This window comes from Astyanax mexicanus, chromosome 24, assembly GCF_023375975.1.
Source record: "Astyanax mexicanus isolate ESR-SI-001 chromosome 24, AstMex3_surface, whole genome shotgun sequence".
NCBI classification, from domain to species: Eukaryota; Metazoa; Chordata; class Actinopteri; order Characiformes; family Acestrorhamphidae; genus Astyanax; species Astyanax mexicanus.
The window spans coordinates 18,032,987-18,052,711 of NC_064431.1; the positions used below are offsets into that span (position 1 = coordinate 18,032,987).

Sequence of the window (19,725 nt, forward strand, 5' to 3'; positions counted from 1 at the left end):
AATGCTCACAACATTATGGGTGACATACCAGAGTTCAAAAGAGGACAAATTGTTGGTGCACGTCTTGCTGGCGCATCTGTGACCAAGACAGCAAGTCTTTTTGATGCATCAAGAGCCACGGTATCCAGGGTAATGTCAGCATACCACCAAGAAGGACCAACCACATCCAACAGGATTAACTGTGGTGGCTGTAAGAGGAAGCTGTCTGAAAGGGATGTTCGGTGCTAACCCGGATTGCATCCAAAAAACATAAAACCACGGCTGCACAAATCACGGCAGAATTCAATGTGCACCTCAACTCTCCTGTTTCCAACAGAACTGTCCGTCACCACAATAAATTATTGTGGTCTAAAACCAGGTGTTTCAGTTTCATTGACCAACCCCTGTACGTTGTAAATTGTGTATGGTTCTTTACAGAACTTTTAAAATGATTTTAAAATGATAGTATGCAGCCATGGTTCTCATGGTGCTTGATGTAATGTCAGGGGTGATGTAATTGTTGGTGTACGTCTTGCTGGCACATCTGTGACCATACCACCAAGAAGGACCAACCACATTCAACAGGATTATCTGTGGACGCTGTAAGAGGACGCTGTCTAAAAGGGATGTTCGGGTGCTAATCTAAAACCACGGCTGCTCAAATCACTGCAGAATTCAATGTGCACCTCAACTCTCCCGTTTCCACCAGACCAGTCTGTCGGGACAATAAATTATTGTGGTCTAAAACCAGGTGTTTTAGTTTCATGGTCCAACCCCTGTATATACACGAAGAGGATAAGGAACACCTGGAGAAGGAATCAAGGGGGTGGGGTTACAAACAAGGCAGGAGGGATTGCAGATGACCAAAAACAAAACAGAGGGAGGAAAACAAAACAAGAGAACAGAGAACAGGACAGACACTGGCTAAGGTGTAACACGTCCTATTTAACAACTTTATTAAGAACAGAGAGAGAGGGCAAACTTTGGTAGAGATCCTTATCCATCCTCCAAACCAACACCAAGAGGGTGAAAAATGCTTCACTGGTGGAACCACCACAACTAAATCCCATTATCTACACATATTTTCCTACACATACAGTATAACACTTATAGACACAGACATACAACCCCCCCTACAAACAAAATAAAACCTTAGAATAACCCCAGCCATGATATAGTAGCATAAAAAAGAAAATTACACTCTTTAAACGATAAATGAACCTTTAAAAATAAAGAAATACTATTTTTAAGACCTTGCATCTATACTGTAGTCTAGTTAAGTTGTACAGTAATTCTCAGTTCATGCTCTGAGAGTGTGAGACCTGTGGCTTCTGCTGCAGCTCAGAGGATACAGATCCCCCTCCAGGCTTTTATACTAAGCAGCCAAACTCTGGGTTTTGTCCACCCCGGTGGCCATGAAATCGGGACAATCCCACAGTTCCTGAGATGCTCCTGTTCCGGATTACTGCTCTGTAACAGCTCCACTTCCTGCTGTCCGTCCGGAGACAGAGCCGGTCCAACAACCCGAGCGAGTTCTGATCTCCATGAAGGATCCACTGTAAGCCGAGCAGCTGCAGGAAGTCAGGCTGACCCGCAGGAGCCGTGCGGTTCTGGAACTGGTACCGGAGGAGATTTAGCCCAACATAAGTATATTATCTGCTATAACAGAGTCCTCTAGTGGGATCTGTCTGCGTGGGGAAGTATGTTTCATATCTGTAGGATGGATAAATGGATAGATGGCTAGAATCAAGATTCAAAAATTAATTGTCTATTAATACAAGATAGTCATTTGTCTTTTATCATTTAAGGCACACATTTATTTCACCTAAGAAAAGCTTGCTAGAATTGATATATAGTACCAGTAAAACATTTGGACATACCTTAAATCCAGTGTTTTTTTTATTATTATTATTTTAAAATGTTCTCAATTGTAGATTAATACTAAATTCATAAAAAAACATATAGAATTATTGGTACCACTTTAAAATAAGACTACCTTTATAAAGGGTTTATAAATGGTTAACAATTGGTTTATTAATGGTTTCTAATTAGGTTGTAAATGCCAGTTTTAACACATACGTAGAAAGGGCAACAATGACCTGTTGTTTGCCAAATAGTGAACCAACAGCCATCTATATTGTTGCCCTTTCTACGTATGTGTTATAACTGATTATGAATGATTTTTTAGGCATTTACAACCTAATTAGTAGCCCTTAATAAACTAATTGTAAACCATTTATAAACCCTTTATAAAGGTAGTCTTATTTTAAAGTGGTACCACTTATTTAGTGAAGAAAAAAGTGTCAAACAAACCAGAATATGTTTTATATTTTAGATTCTTCAAAGTAGCACCTCTTGCTTTGATAGAGACAGCTTTTCACATCTTGGCTGTTTTTTTAGGCAGCTTTTTGAGGTAGAGTCACCTGGAATGGCTTTCAGTTAACAGCTCTGCTGAACTTAACAAGAGTTAATTACTTCAATTTATTGCCCTTTTTTGCCTTTTATAAAGTAGAATTGGTATACAGTCAATCGCTCCTTAAGTGATGTTCTAATTCATATTATGGCAAGAACTTCTCAACTAAGTGAAGAAAAAGGTTACTTTAATAAATGAAGATCAGTCAATCTGAAAAAATTCAAGAAAGTTGAGAGTTGAAAGTTGAAAGTATCCTCAAGTGCAGTCTCAAAGACCATCAAAATGTTATGATGAAACTGGCACTCATCAGGAGTGCTTTGGGAAAGGAAGAGCAAGAGTAACCTCTGTTGCACAGGATAAGTTCATCGTGAGTTTCCAGCCTCAGAAACCACAAATTAACAGCACCCAAGATAAGAGTCACCTAAATACTTAAAAATGTATTTTGATTTCTAGATTACTAGATTCCTGTGGGTTTTCACATTTTAGATCATATAGAATCTGTCATAGAAGTATTCTGAAAGCTGTGAACGCTTGCTAAACAGCCTCTGCCATTTCCCAGAGCTGAGAAAGTACAGTATCCTTCTTCTCAGCTGGCGGTTGGCACCGGCGGTGTTGATGTCAGGGTTGTGGTGTATCATCTTCCCAGTGGGCCGTTGTGCTGTGGTTGGGTCTGAAGTGGCAGGTACAGACGGGTAATGACGGTGGAACCGTGGTAAGCACTGTTTACTGTATTCACTCTGAAGCTCCTTCACAGAACCCCCTGCTGATAATTGTAGCCTTCCATCCGTTTCCATGCCCATTTTCACATTGTGCCAGTTAGGCAGTAGAGTAAGTGGTAGTGGAGAAGATTGCAGGGAAGAGCTAGAATTTGTTGGTGTGCTAATCAGATATTATGTACTCGTTAGCATCTTTCCCAAGAGCGGGTGATGGAGCAAGTCATCAGAAAAGTTCCTTCAGATAATAACTGCTCATCTTCTAAACTGATGATCATTGCGATAGAGTCATTTTGCACAACTTTTCATGGGACAACACTGAAGATGTGACACTTTGATACAATTTAAAGTAGTCAGTGTACAACTAAAGTATAACTGAACCCTGTATGCCCAAAGCAAGAGTTGTGTACAGGTCCTCGGTAGTAAGTCGGACCTGTTTTCCCTGGGTGTAGTCCTCCGCCAGGGCTGCGCCTTTTCCCCAATCCTGTTTGTGATTTTCATGGACAGGATATCAAGGCGTGGGGGGGGTTAGTCTGAAGTTTGGTGGCCAAAGGATTGCATCGCTGCTGTTTGCGCATGATGTCATCCTGATGGCATTGTCGTCTTGCAACCTTCAGCGCTCACTGGATCGGTTCGATCAGATGAGGATAAGCAAGGTTTTAGACCACAAGGACAGTTCTGGTGGAAACAGGAGAGTCGACGTGCACATTGAATTCTGTCGTGATTTGAGCAGCCGTGGTTTTATGTTTTTGGATACAATCCGGGTTAGCACCCGAACATCCCTTTTAGACAGCTTCCTCTTACAGCGTCCACAGTTAATCCTGTTGGATGTGGTTGGTCCTTCTTGGTGGTGTGCTGACATTACCCTGAATACCGTGGCTCTTGATACATCACAAAGACTTGCTGTCTTGGTCACAGATGCGCCAGCAAGACGTGCACCAACAATTTGTCCTCTTTTGAACTCTGGTATGTCACCCATAATGTTGTATGCATTGCAATATTTTAAGCAAAACTATGCTCTTACCCTGCTAATTGAACCCTCACACTCTGCTCTTACTGGTGCAATATGCAATTAATGAAGATTGGCCACCAGGCTGCTCCAATTTAGCCATGAAACCAACCAAACAAAAATGACAAGTGTTTCAGTTTCATTATCCAACCCCTGTATACTTAAAATTAGACATAGAAAATCGGTGTGTTTTTACTGTAGCCGATATTTATCTGAAGAATCATAAGTCCTCTGTCTGTTTCTCTCTTTTTCCTTTGGTTAACCACGGATGCCTTTGATCCTCCATCACCTTTATTATTATGACCGCAGGCAGTGTCCAACTGTTTCTGCAGTAGCAGCGAGTCTTTAAACCTGAACCCTGTCTCAGAGATCCAATCAAAACACTCAGTGAGTCCAGACTGCCGTCTCCCGGCCCCTTCTTTCATGCCTTTCTCACTCTTTTTATCTCTCCACCACTTTCTCAAACTCATCTTTACTCTGTGTGTTCAAAGTATGTTTATTTGCTGATTATCTATAGTTTTTTTTAACTTCATCTCTTCTGGTCTAGACGGCATGTTTGTTCTGTTGTATGTTTTTATTGGACTGAGTGTGGGGCAGTGTCGGTGTCGTCAGTTCTGGGTTGGTGTCAGGGTTTTTAATGCCCTGGATAAAATTTTCCTCTTGAAGCACAAAAGCAGGGAGTTCAGCTAAACCGCAGTGGGATGTCTTCACATTTTCCCTCAGAGCCCGTTACCCACCCTTTCTTTTTTATTGTTATGTTTTACTGCCATGAAAAGCAAAATTGTGCCACACCTCAGGGTCTGTATCTGATCCTGATTTAAAACTGCAGATTTAACCCTTTAACATCCTTACTAAGAAAAAAAAACAATGTAATACTTTCTCTTTTTGTAGTAGCTCAATACAAGTGAAATATGTCTTATAAAATATTTCTCAATATATCTCAATTTCAAGTCAGAGTGATATATATTTCATTTTTGTGGTATTGTTTTGGTCCTAACATTTGTTTGTTTACCCAAAGGCTGTCTTTTCCAGTTGAAAGATTATAAGTGTACAGGGCTAGGATAACTCTTTATTTAACAAAAGATTGTCTTTGGATTTTCTTTGTGTAAATTTCACACAGATCTGATCTGCTGTGTCATTCTGTGTCTCAATAAGGCTCTAATTTAACATGGTACTATCAAGCTGTGACAAAGCTGCATGGGGCGCAGTGGAGTGCTGAAGAATCTAGACAGTGCTCAGAGTCATGATGTGCCTGCATGCACTAGACTTTGTGTTACATTATATGTTACATTTTTTTATGGTTAGCTAGTTTAATTTACTGTCCTCTCTTCTTGATGTCTTCCTCCTGTATTTCTCATTTTAAATTTAAAACCCTCTGCAGAGTTTTTCATTCTGATATCATGACAATATGCCACACAGGCCAGACACGAGGTAGAAACACGCAGATTTTCTACACACATTACAAGAGTAATGAGGGACGGGCAAGGTCAATAACAATAGGCCAGCGAGCAAAAACATCATACCAGAGAGTAGTGAAGCAAGCTAGGTCATAGATGGGAAATCCAATACAGAAAATGTGGAAGGCAACAGAGGAGTCAAAAAATCAGAAATTCAGTTCCTGAATCAGTTTCTGTGATTTTGCTATCTATAAGTATATGTTTAAGTAAAATGAACATTGTTTATTCTTTAAACTAAGGACAACATTTCTCCCAAATTCCAAATAAAACTATTGTCATTTAGAGCATTTATTTGCAGAAAATGAGAAATGGCTGAAATGACAAAAAAGATGCAGAGATTTCAGACCTCAAATAATGCAAAGAAAACAAGTTTGAATTCATAAAGTTTTAAGAGTTCAGAAATCCATATTTGGTAGAATAACCCTGGTTTTTAATCACAGTTTCCATGCATCTTGGCATGTTCTCCTCCACCAGTCTTACACACTGCTTTTGGATAACTTTATGTCACTGCTGGTGCAAAAATAAATTCAAGCAGTTTAGCTTGGTTTGATGGCTTGTGATCATCCATCTTCCTCTTGATTATATTCCAGAGGTTTTTTGATTTGGTGAAATCAAAGAAACTCATCGTTTTTAAGTGGTCTCTTTTTTTTCAGAGCTGTAGGTCGGTAAATAAACAAAGAATAATCTGGGCAAGGCAAGAATAAGATGTAATACAAAGTCTGTAATACAAAATAGGGTCAGTAACAAAAAGGCAGGAATACAAAGGAAATGCATTGTAGAAGAGCTAGTAAACTAGATTTAATACTCTGCAATGAGGAGAGCAAACAGAGGGGTATATATACACAGGAGGTCTGGTGGAAACAATCAGAAGTTCGGAGAGTGGGATCAGTGGAGTCAGGGAAGTCTGGTGTAGAGTGCATGCTGGGAAGTCGATTTTTTTTATGTAGTTCAGAATCCGGAGCAGGCAGACTGACAGCATCAGGACTGACATAATAATCATAATTTTCTTGCTGTAAAACTATATTTTTTCACTGTAGATTTTTTATTATTTATTGTTGACTTCACCATTTACTGCACTGATATTTCTGTTATTGCTGATAGAAATACAAAGCACATTAATGGACCTATCTACCTTAGTTGTCATTTATATAGCTATCTATTCTTCCTGAATGTTCACTGATTGTATTTGTGTTGTTTTATTCTATCTATTTGTCTGTCTGTCTGTCTGTCTATCGTCTATCTATCATGGCTTAAAATGTGCTCTACCACAATCTGAGCAGAACATTAAAGGGTTAAGCCAAATGAAGGTAAATGAGTGTATGGACGGCCCGGTTTTATAGGCTCACTGGTAGTTAAAGAGAAACCATTAGACTCTGGCGTGTTGCACCCGTTCACCTTCTACATCTGGATCTCCTCACCTTCTCTGGGTCGTTTCCAGCTGATTGTGAGCAGCTTTATCTGATCTCTGTTTTTGAGAGTTAAACCAATGTGCTAGAGCTCTTGTCTGTCTGTCTTACTGTCTGTCTGTCTTACTGTCTGTCTCTCTGTCTGTCAGTGGGTAAGACAGGGAAAAACAGAGGAAATTTGAGCGTCTGCTCCAGACATTGCTGAGATACTTTCAGAGTGAACATTTTCCCCCAGAACTGCAGTTCAGACTCTTCCCATCACATTAAGGCCAGCAGAAATGGCGTTAAGCTCAACACAGACAGACCAATCAGACTGAGCCTCAGAATTCTCTGAATAGCTGGGCAGTGGCTTTAATATGGTGGCTGCTTTAATGTTGGTTGAAGTTGGAGCATATATAAATCTATATATATATATGCCGGTTCTGTGCAGAAGAATGCTGGATTTTTGTGTTTTTTCTTTGATCTGGTTTAATAGTTTTTCCTGTTTTAGTAGTTTTATGAGAACGCAGTGCCCCCTTGTGGCTCATGAATGGGTAAATGATGTCAACAAGTTTAGGCTCAGCTTAGATTAAGATTTAGCACATTTTAAACATTATTTAACAGTATTTCCATGTGCACTTCAAAATAAACGTCCATTAAAAAATATTCAGTTCTGTTTTGTGTTAAATGAAATAAAGTGCAAGTACAACATGTGAAACATTGAATGTTTAGGCCACTTTTACACCTGCAAGTTCAGATCAAAGTTAATGTGCTTGGTATCCTGTATACAGCTCTGGAAAAAAATAAAAGATCACTTCAGTTTCTGAATCAGTTTCTCTGATTTGGCTATTTATAGGTATATGTTTGAGTAAAATGAACATTGTTGTTTTATTCTATAAACTACGGACAACATTTCTCCCAAATTCCAAATGAAAATATTGTCATTTAGAGCATTTGTTTGCAGAAAATGGCTGAAATGGCTGAAATAACAAAAATGATGTTTTAAAAAGTTTTTTTTAGAGTTTAGAAATCAGTATTTGGTGGAAAAACTCTGGTTTTTAATCACTGTTTTCATGCATCTTGACATGTTCTCCTCCACCAGTCTTACACACTGCTTTTGGATAACTTTGTGCCACTCCTGTTGAAAATATCAAAGCAGTTCAGTTTGGTTTGATGGATTGTGATCATCCATCTTCCTCTTTTTATATATTTTAGAGGTTTTCAATTCGGTAAAATCAAGAAACACATCATTTTTAAGTGGTCCTTTTTCTTTTTAGGTGCCAAATTCTGCTTCCTGCCAGAATGTGATTTACTTCGAGTGTAGGCAGATTTTAGTCCTAATTAGTATTAATTTTAGTCCTATTTTACCAATATATTGGAGATACTTCAACCTTGCACCATGCAGCTTGATTTAGGGCGTGTCAGTATGTCTTTGTTATCGTAACAACAGGAAAAGTAGCCCTTGCAAATCTCTAATTTTCTTAATTAATCACGATTGTGTTTTGGGTGTAATGTGGCCATTAAAAAACTCATGCTTTCGACTCAATAACGCACAAAAAACTTGATTTTTCAGCTTGTTATGGCTACTGCACCTGCACAGATCTCCTCAGCAAGGGGTGCTTTCCACCAGCACACTGACTCTCCTCTGCTCTTTCTGCACAAGCAGAAAGCTGATTGTTGCATTTTGTTGAAGGGCGGGGCTTTATCCATAAATGGGCTCCATGATTATGTTCCGAGAACTCCCATTTATACAGCAATCAGTGTCCTGTCTCCTCATTTTATATCTGTTTATAAATAAGAGTTAATCTACAGTTACAGTAGATACAGAATTCACCAGTTTAATCTGTTGTTCTCATACTGCACACCTAGAGGAGACGGATTTCGCCACATCTCCACTTCTTTTTCTTCTTCTATTGTTTGTAGGTGAAGATAGCATGACTCAACGTCCACCACAAATATGAGTTTGCAGAGTTTGTGGAAGCTACCTAATCATCTTGCATAATTGCCTTATTCTCTTATAGACACAAACGTGGTGGAGGTGCCACCTCGGGTCATCAACGTCATCCTGCCGGAGCAGCGAGCTCACTTCCTGCAGCAGCTAGGCTACATCCTGGCTACACTTCTCCTGCTGGCCCTTATAGTTCTGGCCATCATCCTCCTCACCCGCCGGTGGAAGACGCGAGGTTAGTGGTACTTCTCAAACTTTCTGCAGATGTCTGAATATTCGTGGTCATGTTAAAAGCATATTATATTACTTTGTTTGGATTAAGGCCTAAAAAGCCTTAATCGTGTTTCTGTCATTATCATATTATATAAATACTTTACAAAAGTGAGTATAACCCTCACATTTTTATAAATACTTTACTATATATTTTCATGGGACAACACTGAAGATATGACACTTTGATTCAATGTAGTCAGTGTACAGCAACAGTATAATAGTGTAAATTTACTGTGCCCTCAAAATAATAACTCAGCACACAGCCATTCATGTCTATACATATATGTAAATGGCCTAATTGCGCCAAATTAGCTATTTTCCCTCCTCAGTGTCACGTGACTTATTAGTATTAGAAGGTCACAGTTGTGAATGAGGAGCAGTGCTGTTAAATTTGGTGTTTTGGGTACAATTCTCTCATACTGGTCACTGGATATTCAAGATGGCGCCTCATGGCAAAGAACTCTCTTAGGATGTGAGAAACAGAATTGTTGCTCTACACAAAATCTATTTTAGGGAGCGCAATCTACCCATCCAGAGACAGCAAGGCTACATGAACGGGATAATAGTGGCAGTGCTTAGCCTGCTGGACCAATCGGAGCCACGGTTTATGATCTATTCTGATGGACAACAGGTCTCAATCAATGTTCTGTCCAACAAAACATTTGAAAAAAGAAACTACGTGATGTACATTGTAATTGACACCGGTGATTTTTTTTTTCTTCAATTCTTTTTATGAATTCCTGTTATTTTTTCTTGAGATTAAATTGAGATTTTTTTTTTATTTTTGTGACAAATTCTGATTTAATTCTCTCTCTGCCTGCAGTTCTGGAATATGACCCACGTGCCATCACAAAACCACAGCTGCCTATTGTGAAATACATGTGAGTACCTGAAGGTGGCTCCATTAAGAGCCTGTTTGCAGAATGATAGTTATGAATCATAAAATCTATGCAAAAATTATACATGCTGTGCTTTTACCTCCTTCAGGGGACATGTACCTCAAGTGCCTCATACGCCTCAAATGCCTCAAATGAGTGTGGACGTCGAGAGATGCGTCCCGGATATGAAGACGTGCTGCCCGGAGGAGACAAAGCTTGGTAAGATTATCTGACAGGCCATCAGAAAACCAGAACAGTGTGACCACTGATTAATAAGTGTTGTAGTGAGGACAACTAGAACCTAGTCCAAATCAGAAAACCAAGACCAACCATGTTGAATCTGAGGGCGTCACAACTTCCTCGGTTTATAAAGAGTAAAGTAAGTATAGAAAGAAGATTCTGGGTTACAGTGCATATATATAAAGCTGCTTTAACACTGAATACTGTAACGTTGTGCTGTCAAACTCAGTGTTTGGATGTCACGCCTGTGAACAGCATGGAACAGAGACAGCATTCCTTCTTAGCTGTGGTAATTAGCATTACCTGGTATGCAAAAGCACAAAAGCACACCTCAGGCGGCTCTGTTTGTGGCGTGCTTGCAGAAATGGCTTCTTTCGCATCACTCTCCCATACAGCTTCTCCTTGTGCAAAGTGTTATTGTGCGCTGTATTGTTGATTGATGCACAGTGACACCATCTGCAGCAAGATGATGCTGCAGCTCTTTGGAGGTGGTCTGTGGATTGTCCTTGACCGTTCTCACCATTCTTCTTCTCTGCCTTTCTGATATTTTTCTTGGCCTGCCACTTCTGGGCTTAACAAGAACTGTCCCTGTGGTCTTCCATTTCCTTACTATGTTCCTCACAGTGGAAACTGACAGGTTAAATCTCTGAGACAGACTTTTGTATCCTTCCCCTGAACAACTATGTTGAACAATCTTTGTTTTTAGATCTTCAGAGGAGATTCAAATAGGATAACAACTTGCAATTGGCCACCTTAAATACCTTTTCTCATGATTGGATACACCTGGCTATGAAGTTCAAAGCTCAATGCGGTTACCAAACCATTTTTGTGCTTCAGTAAGTCAGTAAAAAGTAGTTAGGAGTATTCAAATAAATAAAATGATAAGGGTGCCCATACTTTTGCACCGGCCAAATTTTGGTTTAATGCATATTGCACATTTCCTGAAATATTACTGTGTCCATCAGTTATTAGATATATCAAACTGAAATGGCTGTTGCAAACACCCAAATATTTAGAACTAAAAATGATAAAGATTAATAGGGGTGCCCAAACTTTTTCATATGACTATATTAACCTCTCTATCTCTTATGCACAGACATGCGCACACACACACACACACACACACACACAGTTGATAAGCTGATGGTACATTTCCACTGAATATTGTTGGGATGAATACAATTAATTTCTAAAGCAACTGACACCACTAATATACTAATATAAATATAATTTGTTTTGGCCAATCTAACATCAAGCTTAGTGTAGACTAATGTAGAAAAAGAAAATGTTAGATTAATTGCAGCTAATCACAGAATTATTTGAGACCTTTCGCTAACTCTGTAGTGCTAAGACATTTTGGTTGGTGACTTTTGGTATAAAATTTCGAGACCCAGCCGTAGTTGTGATTAATTTTTATAATCGATAGATACAGTTAATTTCATTATATATTTTCTTAAATAAAACATTAAATTGGCACTGGCCTCTTTCCGAATGTACCTCACCCTGAAACCGAGACTAGACAGATTCCAAAAGAGGTTGAGAAAGAGGCGATACAGATACTATTGTATACTACGTCCTCTAGTGGTGGGACACAATTAATTTATCAAGTGAGTGGCTACTCAGTCTCAGACCAAGCAAATTCAACACAAACCAAATAAATAAAACCTCTTTTTTATTGTTTTAGAGTGATAGCTCTGCTTATTTACCCAGTTATTAAATCTGGTCAATAGAATCTGAACGTTTGGGTGGAGAGAAAACCAGCCAATTGCCAACAAGGCAGTCAAACATCACCACAGGCCAAAAAAAGACAAACAGATCTCCAAACACAGAGACCAAACCAGGACTCCAGTACTACAACACTATAGTGATTAATACCTGTTCACTCTACTCTGTTCTCTCACAGACTACAAAAACAACCTCCTGAAAGAGGCGGAGATGTCCAAACACTTTTCACCGAAAGTCGTGGACTTGGACAGAGGTAAAATAACTAATTAATACGTCTTTTGTTTCTACCACATTTGTAGCTGCTAGTTCTATCATGATATATTGATGTATTTCTGTTTAAAATACGTCTGTGTGTGATTTTTTATGTTTTGCAGAGATGGAGAAGTCATCCTGGAAGTAAAAGAGAAGAGCCGACCGCTGGCTGGTCCAGGGGTGGATACAAGCCGAACTGTACGAGAGGAAAGGATGAAAAAAGAATGAATCAAATAGAAAGAGAAAGAACAGAGACCAGAGAGGCCTTTTTTGAATTAGTGTTGCTGTATATGTGTGTGAGAGAGTGTGTGCTGTGTCCGTCTTTGCTGTTTCACGTATACTGAAATATATACAGTACTAGTGCATCTCAAAAAATTTTAATATCATTAAAAAAGTTACTTTATTTGAGTAATTCAGTTCAAAATGTGAAACTCGTATATTATATAGATGTATTACACACAGAGTGATCTATTTTAATCTGTTTTATTTATTTTATTGTTGATGATTATGGCTTACAGCCAATGAAAACCCAAAAATCATTGTCTCAGAAAAATGGAAAATTATATAAGACCAATTGGTACTGTTGGCAGTGTGGGCAGTGTGCCAAGTCCCGCTGGAAAATGAAATCCGCATCTACATAAAAGTAGCAGATTACATGTTTTTCCAAACCATCACTGCAGTACAATGTATTCCCAGAAAATCTTACAGTACTTCATGCTTCCCTCTGCTGACAACTTTTATAAGGATGTGGATTTCATTTTCCAGCAGGACTTGGCACACTGCCCACACTGCCACAAGTATCAACTGGTCTTATATAATATTCTAAATTTCTGAGATACTGATTTTTGGGTTTTTATTGGCTGTAAGCCATAATCATCAACAATAAAAGAAATAAATGCTTAAAATAGATCACTGTGTGTGTGATACATATAATAGATAGATAAAGAGTTTAACATTTTGAACTGAATTACTGAAATAAGGTAACTTTTCAATAATATTCAAATTTTTTGAGATGCACTAGTATATTTGCAGTTGTGGGGCTTCACTGCCTTGAGAACAGACCACTCTTCTGGACACAGGGACCATAAATACTCACTAAAGGGATATTCTGGCCAGGGTATTTTTCTGCTTCTCATTTTTAAAATACAATATTGTATGCTTCAGTGTGCTGCTTAAAGCTCCACTAGGTAGAATTGAGATTTTGTGCTCGCTGGCTCCCCCTACAGTTGTAGAGTGTAATAAATGTTTCAGGCGGATTAGTTTCTCTTTCTCGTTTTCTGGCTTTCACAGACATATTTGGTCTCTTTCTAGCTTCTGCCAGAGTGTCTGTATGTTAGTTTGTAAAGAATGAACCAGTAGTCCTTGTAGAACTGTTAGAACTAAAGGTCGGAAAGCAGGTCGCAGTTCTCGCGAGCGTTGGCCGCGGCCGCCTCGGAAAACTTACAGAGTCTGGTTTGAGCTCAGATGAGCTCCGGCACAGACACGAGAGCACTGCTATTCCTCCTATTACACCTCAATGCAGCGCTGCAGTGAGGTTCAAGCTGTAATTTTACTTCTTTAAAAATATCAAAAATCAAGAAAATCCTACCTAGTGCTGCTTTAAGTAAAGCCCATATTTGCTTAAAAACATAATTCATATTCCATTAACACAACACAACAAAAAACAAAATATTTGCTTTACTTTGTGCTCCTGTATATGTATTATGGTATTAGGTTTGCATTGATTTGCATTGAGTCGTATTTTGTCTTTTACTTAGAGCTCTATGGTACTTAAGCTTGGTGCGCTATTCTAATTCCTCTTTCTTTTCATTGTTTTTTTTGTTTTGTCAAAGTCATTCGTTCATGTGAATACGTTTGATGAGTTGCTGTTCATTGTGCGAGGTTTATTTAAGCTGTTTAGTCATGGCTATTTTGCTATTATCCTTATGCTAAATGGCTTATTAATGAAACAATAAACTAAGAAAAAAAAATAATAAAAAAGCAAAAAAATCATTCTAGATGTATTAAAAAAAAACATGAATACTGGTACTGTAGAAGAGCGAGCATCTTAAGACATGTTTTTACAGCATTTCTCAGATAATACTCCTTACAGTTGTACAGTATATAATTAATTATTAAGGCGTTTAGCCGTCAGACTTCCACAGAGCTTCAGGATGTAGAGCAACTTGCATCATCTGCAGGTTTTTTTTTTTTTTAGGCTGAAGCTTTAAAAATAACTGCACAAGCCAACAGTTAACTCTCTCTGAGCAATTTACTAGTTTGTGACACCATTTTCCCTAATTATCCATAAAATTAAAGCAATTAAAGCCAAGTTCAAAAATAAATATATACGCTAACATGCCAAAAATCAGGTTAGCACTTGTTTGCATGGACAGTTCTAGCCAGACACTACTAGTCGCTATTATTACCACTGTATTTTTCAGATTTTAAAGCTCAGTGTCAATAATCGTCTTTTTTCTAGTCTATTTTCATGCTCAAGGCACGCTGGATTATAATGCACATTATTTTTAAAGCCAAACGAGTGCTGGATGTTAATCTACACAGATTTCTCTCCTGAAAGCTGTTTATTTGGGGAAGTAAAGTGCTTTCTGTTTTTCTACAGTAGGCTTAAATTTCCACTAAGGCTAGCCAAACAGCGCTACACTGTGATATTAGCTAGCGGTTCGTCCCACATAGCTTGTTTTACCATGGTAAATGGGAAGGCTACAATAGTGGGTAATGCTAATGCTGCTCCAGCGGTGCTAGCCAGGGTTAGGAGCAGGCTACACTCCAATAATACATATCTCTTAACAGCGAAAGAGCTAGTGCAGTTAGCCGGTAATGCTAATGCTGCTCCAGGAGTGCTAGGCGAGATTAGTACCAAGCTACAGTCTGATATACTCACCTTTGAATGGCAAAAGAGCTAACTAGCCCTTAGCTCGGTTTGCAGGTAATGCTAATGCTGCTCCAGCAGACCTAGCCTGGGTTAGCAGCAAGCTACAGTCCAATATACTTGCCTCTGAATGGCGAAAGATCTTACTAGCGAGAAAGAGCAGTGCTAGCTAGGGTTAACAGCAAGATACAGTCTGATAATACTCACCTCTGAACGGCGAAATAGATAACTAGCGCTTAGCGTGGTTAGCAGGTAATGCTAATGCTGCTCTAGCAGTGGTAGCCGGGGGGTTATCAGCAAGCTACAGCCTGATATTTTTGGCTCTGAACAGTGAAAGGGCTAACTAGCGCTTAGCGTGGTTAGCGGGTAATGCTAATGCTGCTCCAGCAGTGGTAGTCGGGGGGTTAGCAGCAAGCTACTGTCTGACATACTCGCCTCTGAATGGCAAAAGAACTAACTAGCGCTTAGTGCTGATAGCAGATAATGCTAATGCTGCTCCAGCAGTGCTAGCCAGGGTTTGAAGCAAGCAACAGCCCGATATACTCTCCTCCGAAAGGCGTATGAACTAACTAGCGCTTAGCGCTAATAGCAGATAATGCTTATGCTATTCCAGTAGTGCTAGCCGGGGTTAGAAGCAGGCTACAGTCCGATATACTCGCCTCTGAATGGCAAAAGAGCTAACTAGCACTTAGCACGGTTATTCCCCATTCACTCTCAGGCATCAGTTCAACTCCCATAATTTTTTAAAATGTTGGCCAGTGATCGGCCTCACTCACAAGATAACACCTCACCACACTTTATGATTTTGAGGTGCCACTTCATGCTTAGTTTAACATACTGCTCTCATATGACTTCTGGCCTGTCAGGGTATATGTCCTGACCCTTGACAGACGGCAGTGTAACCAGATAGTCAGTTTTGTTAATTGTTTGTTAATTGTTGGTTTTAATGTAAGGGCTCAACAGTACAGTGAATCTAACTTCTACTTTATATTCTGTAGATTCTAGAGTCTCTCCATCTCATCCACTGTATGTTTTTCCAGTCCTGCCCCCCTGAAGAGCCCAAGAACCTCCCGTACTGTTTGTTTCAATAAGCTTTATGTTTAATTGGGTTGAGCTCCTGTTTATCCTCTGGCTGATCTCATTTCCTGCGTTTTCAGGGCTCAGGCTGTAATTGCTGCCCGTGTTGCTGTTGGGTTGTGAATATTAGACTGGCAGAATACGCTTTAGCTCGGAGCTTCACGGCCGCAGATGGTCAGAAGCTGTGAAGCCTGAAACAGAAGCGCTTACACAACTACGCTAATGGCAGCGCCAACACATGAAACATGCCAATTATTCAGCTCCAGTAACGGTACAATATAAATATATATATTGCAGTTTTAACCCAGACAGACTTGTGTAATTGGATGCTGGAGCTGTATACTGTATTTTGGCTCAGCTATAAAAAAAAAAAAACAGTATCTGAGGCCTTTCTGATGAATAATATAAAATATCCAATATGGCAGCCAGTATGACACCCAGTTGTTCTTCTTAGTTCTTTTGGCGTGTGTGTAATTGTTCAGGAACAAACAGCTGGATAGACCATAATATAACAACCATACCAAGCTTCAGCCATCCATCCATTTTCTATGTGACTGAATTTCTTTTAAATATTGTATGTTTCACTGCCCACTGGCTCCTAGCTCACTGGGTCTGAAGCTGGCATGAACTATTTTTGGTACCGATGATGTAATATTTCTGCAGTCTGTTCACGGAGGCTATGCCAAGAAGCATTTTTATTAAAACTTCATTAATAAACTCAATAAACTCAGTCTTTGCCTTCATGATTATTCTGCTCTTGGGGATTCTCAAAGTCCTTATAGGCAAGTCAGTTTACGCTTATTACCAGTCACGCAAGACGAGTATTCTATTTGTTGGAGAGACCAATTGTTAAAATGGGGAGAGACCAAAATACTGGAAATCAAATGTCGGAATACCGATTCAGAAACATATTTGAAATCACTGATAAAACCTTATAAAAACATCAGAAACAATCCTGGTGAAAATATATATACTTAATTGTACTTAAAACATATTGAGAAATGTCTAAGTGTGCTGTTTTATGTAATTACTTAAAATATATTGAAAGTACCTTGAAATTATGCCTTTATCGAATGTTTAAAAGTAAACTTTGATCATACTTTTTGAAAAGTACAATATTGTGTATTTAAAGTGAATTTTACTTTTAGTTTTATGTAATTCAGTATAGTTCTAAAATACTTATTTCCAAATATACTTTTGCACATTTTTAGCAAAGTGTGTTAAAAACAACTGTTACACTAGTACAGTGTATCATGTTACTTTTAAGAAAGTAAATTAAATTACTACTACTACTTAAAAAAATTAAGTAAATTTGCAACACCCTAAGAATTGTAGTACAGTATACATGGGCCTGATATTCTCACCTCTGAACAGCGAAGTGCTAACTAGCGCTTAGCGTGGTTAGCGGGTAATGCTAATGCTGCTCCAGCAGTGCTAGCCGGGGTTAGTAGCAAGCTACAGTATGATATACTCGCCTCTAAATTAAACTACTACTACTACTACTTTAAAAAAAATAAAGTAAATTTGTAACACCCTAAAAAATTGTAGCACAGTATATTAAAATGTTTTTTTCTACCCAACGAAGGATATTAGAAGTGTGCTGCTTACAAAAGAAGCATATTTGTACTCTAATGTAAATATATTTAACATTAAGACTTAAGAATGTAGTAAATAATAATTATTTGAGACATTAGTTTAAAGATTAATTATTAATTAATTATTAATGTCTTAACTAGTTGCGATTACAAATTAGATGAGACATTTTGTCATAAGTACTGTAAATTAATGTACACTTATTGTAAAGCCTTAGGCTCAAAATATTGTTTTAGTAGTTGGATGTATGTACATTTTGAGGAATGTGAATAAAACAACTTCCGGAGCTGTAAAACAGACCAATTCCAAAACCTCTGAACTGTTACATCACAGTTTTATGGTTTTGGAATTGGTCTGTGTGGGCCAGAGCTGTGAAACAGACCAATTCCAAAACCTCTGAACTGTTACATCACAGTCTTGAGGGTTTGGAATTGGCCTGTTTTACAGCTATGAATTCTTTTTTTTTTTTCAATGAGGATTTGCTGAACTGTCCATGATTTAGGAAAAGGCGTCATGGTGTTCATCCAACATCCTGCCTCATTACTCTCAACACTTATCACTGAATGCAATCAAATCCTCACTGCAATGCTAATCCAGAATGTGGAGGAAAGGGTCTTCTGGACAGGCAGGATAAACTTGTTTAATATCCTTGATTTCAGAAGAAACAGTGCATGAGAACGTGTCCCAATTCTTTGTCCATATAGTGCATAAGAACATCAAACTCTGGTATGTGCTTCAGTAACATCACCCATGCTGAACTCATCTCTCTCTCTCTCTCTCTCTCTCTTTCTCTCGGGTTCTGTTATATAACAGATGACAGAGACAGGAAGTGACTGGACTGAGTCAGGAAACATGCAGCAGTGCCTTTACTGGATCCTGACACATATGGCCAGTAGCACTGTTGTTAGCATAGCCAGCGTTGAGTCAGCTGTAGTCTGTTAAAACGGTTACATCATTTTAATGATGGTGAGTGGGCCGAGGGTCAACACTAGAGGGCACAAAAACATTTACATACTCCTGTGTTCTGTTACTTAGAACACACAAAACAGGTCTAGGTATTGGAATCATCAAGATGTTTTTTGGCAAATGTGGGACAGGCATTTTATGCCTTGGAACTCTTCAGTAGACACCAATTTTGGCCAGTCTTTTTTGTTGTCAAAAAATCTGAATCATCCTTAAATCCTTGAACACTGACCGTAACTGAGGCAGATGAGGCCTGTAGTTCTTTATATGTTGTTCTGGTATCTTTTGGGATAAATCTCCTGGATGAGCTGTTCATGCCCTTTTGGAGTAATTTCAGTCGGTATTCCATGTTAATTCCATTTATGAATAATAGCTCTTACTGCGGTTTGCTGAAGACCGAAATCATTAGAAATTGATTTGTAACTTTTTCCAGAATGATAGAAGTCAATGACTGTTTTCTCGTCTGTTTTTGAATTTGTAAAAAGCACTTTTTCACAGCAATGTATACATTATATGTGTATATTGCAAAACATTTTGCACCAAGAAGAAAGTGTGGGATTGTAATGCTATATAAAAGGAAGATAAAAGTTACTAGATTAAAATGATTAATAAATGATTAAAAAATATATTAATAAATGATTAAAATATTTTATTTAAATATGGGCAATTTCCATTACACATACACATATCGTCACTGTCCAATGAAAAACAAGTATCTCCAAAACAGCAACTTTAGAGGAGAGAAGTAAAACCTACTTTGGCTTGTTTAAAACCTCTTCTTTACTTTCAATGGAAGTCAATGGAAAAAAAGTTAATTTCATGTCTTTTTGGTAAATTTCTCTTGGTCTATTAATCCAAAAAAATGACAGTAGAAGAGATTGTTTATATGTTTAAATTATGTAGTAAACTAAAAATCGACAAAAAAAGGAGTTCTTTTTTTTCAGGTTG

General features: G+C 38.4%; 1 protein-coding gene across 1 annotated transcript in view; it reads left to right on the forward strand.

Annotated features, from left to right (window-relative positions):
- mxra8a (matrix-remodelling associated 8a) overlaps positions 1 to 12,791 on the forward strand; it is a 42,941-nt gene extending 30,150 nt beyond the window's left edge. The window contains exons 6-10 of the mRNA XM_007234742.4: positions 8,978 to 9,139; positions 10,001 to 10,058; positions 10,165 to 10,274; positions 12,199 to 12,273; positions 12,395 to 12,791. Coding sequence (XP_007234804.3) covers positions 8,978 to 9,139; positions 10,001 to 10,058; positions 10,165 to 10,274; positions 12,199 to 12,273; positions 12,395 to 12,420 — 431 coding nt within the window. The 3' untranslated portion in view covers positions 12,421 to 12,791. The remainder of the gene's footprint in view (positions 1 to 8,977; positions 9,140 to 10,000; positions 10,059 to 10,164; positions 10,275 to 12,198; positions 12,274 to 12,394) is intronic.
- The last annotated feature ends 6,934 nt before the right edge of the window (positions 12,792 to 19,725 follow it).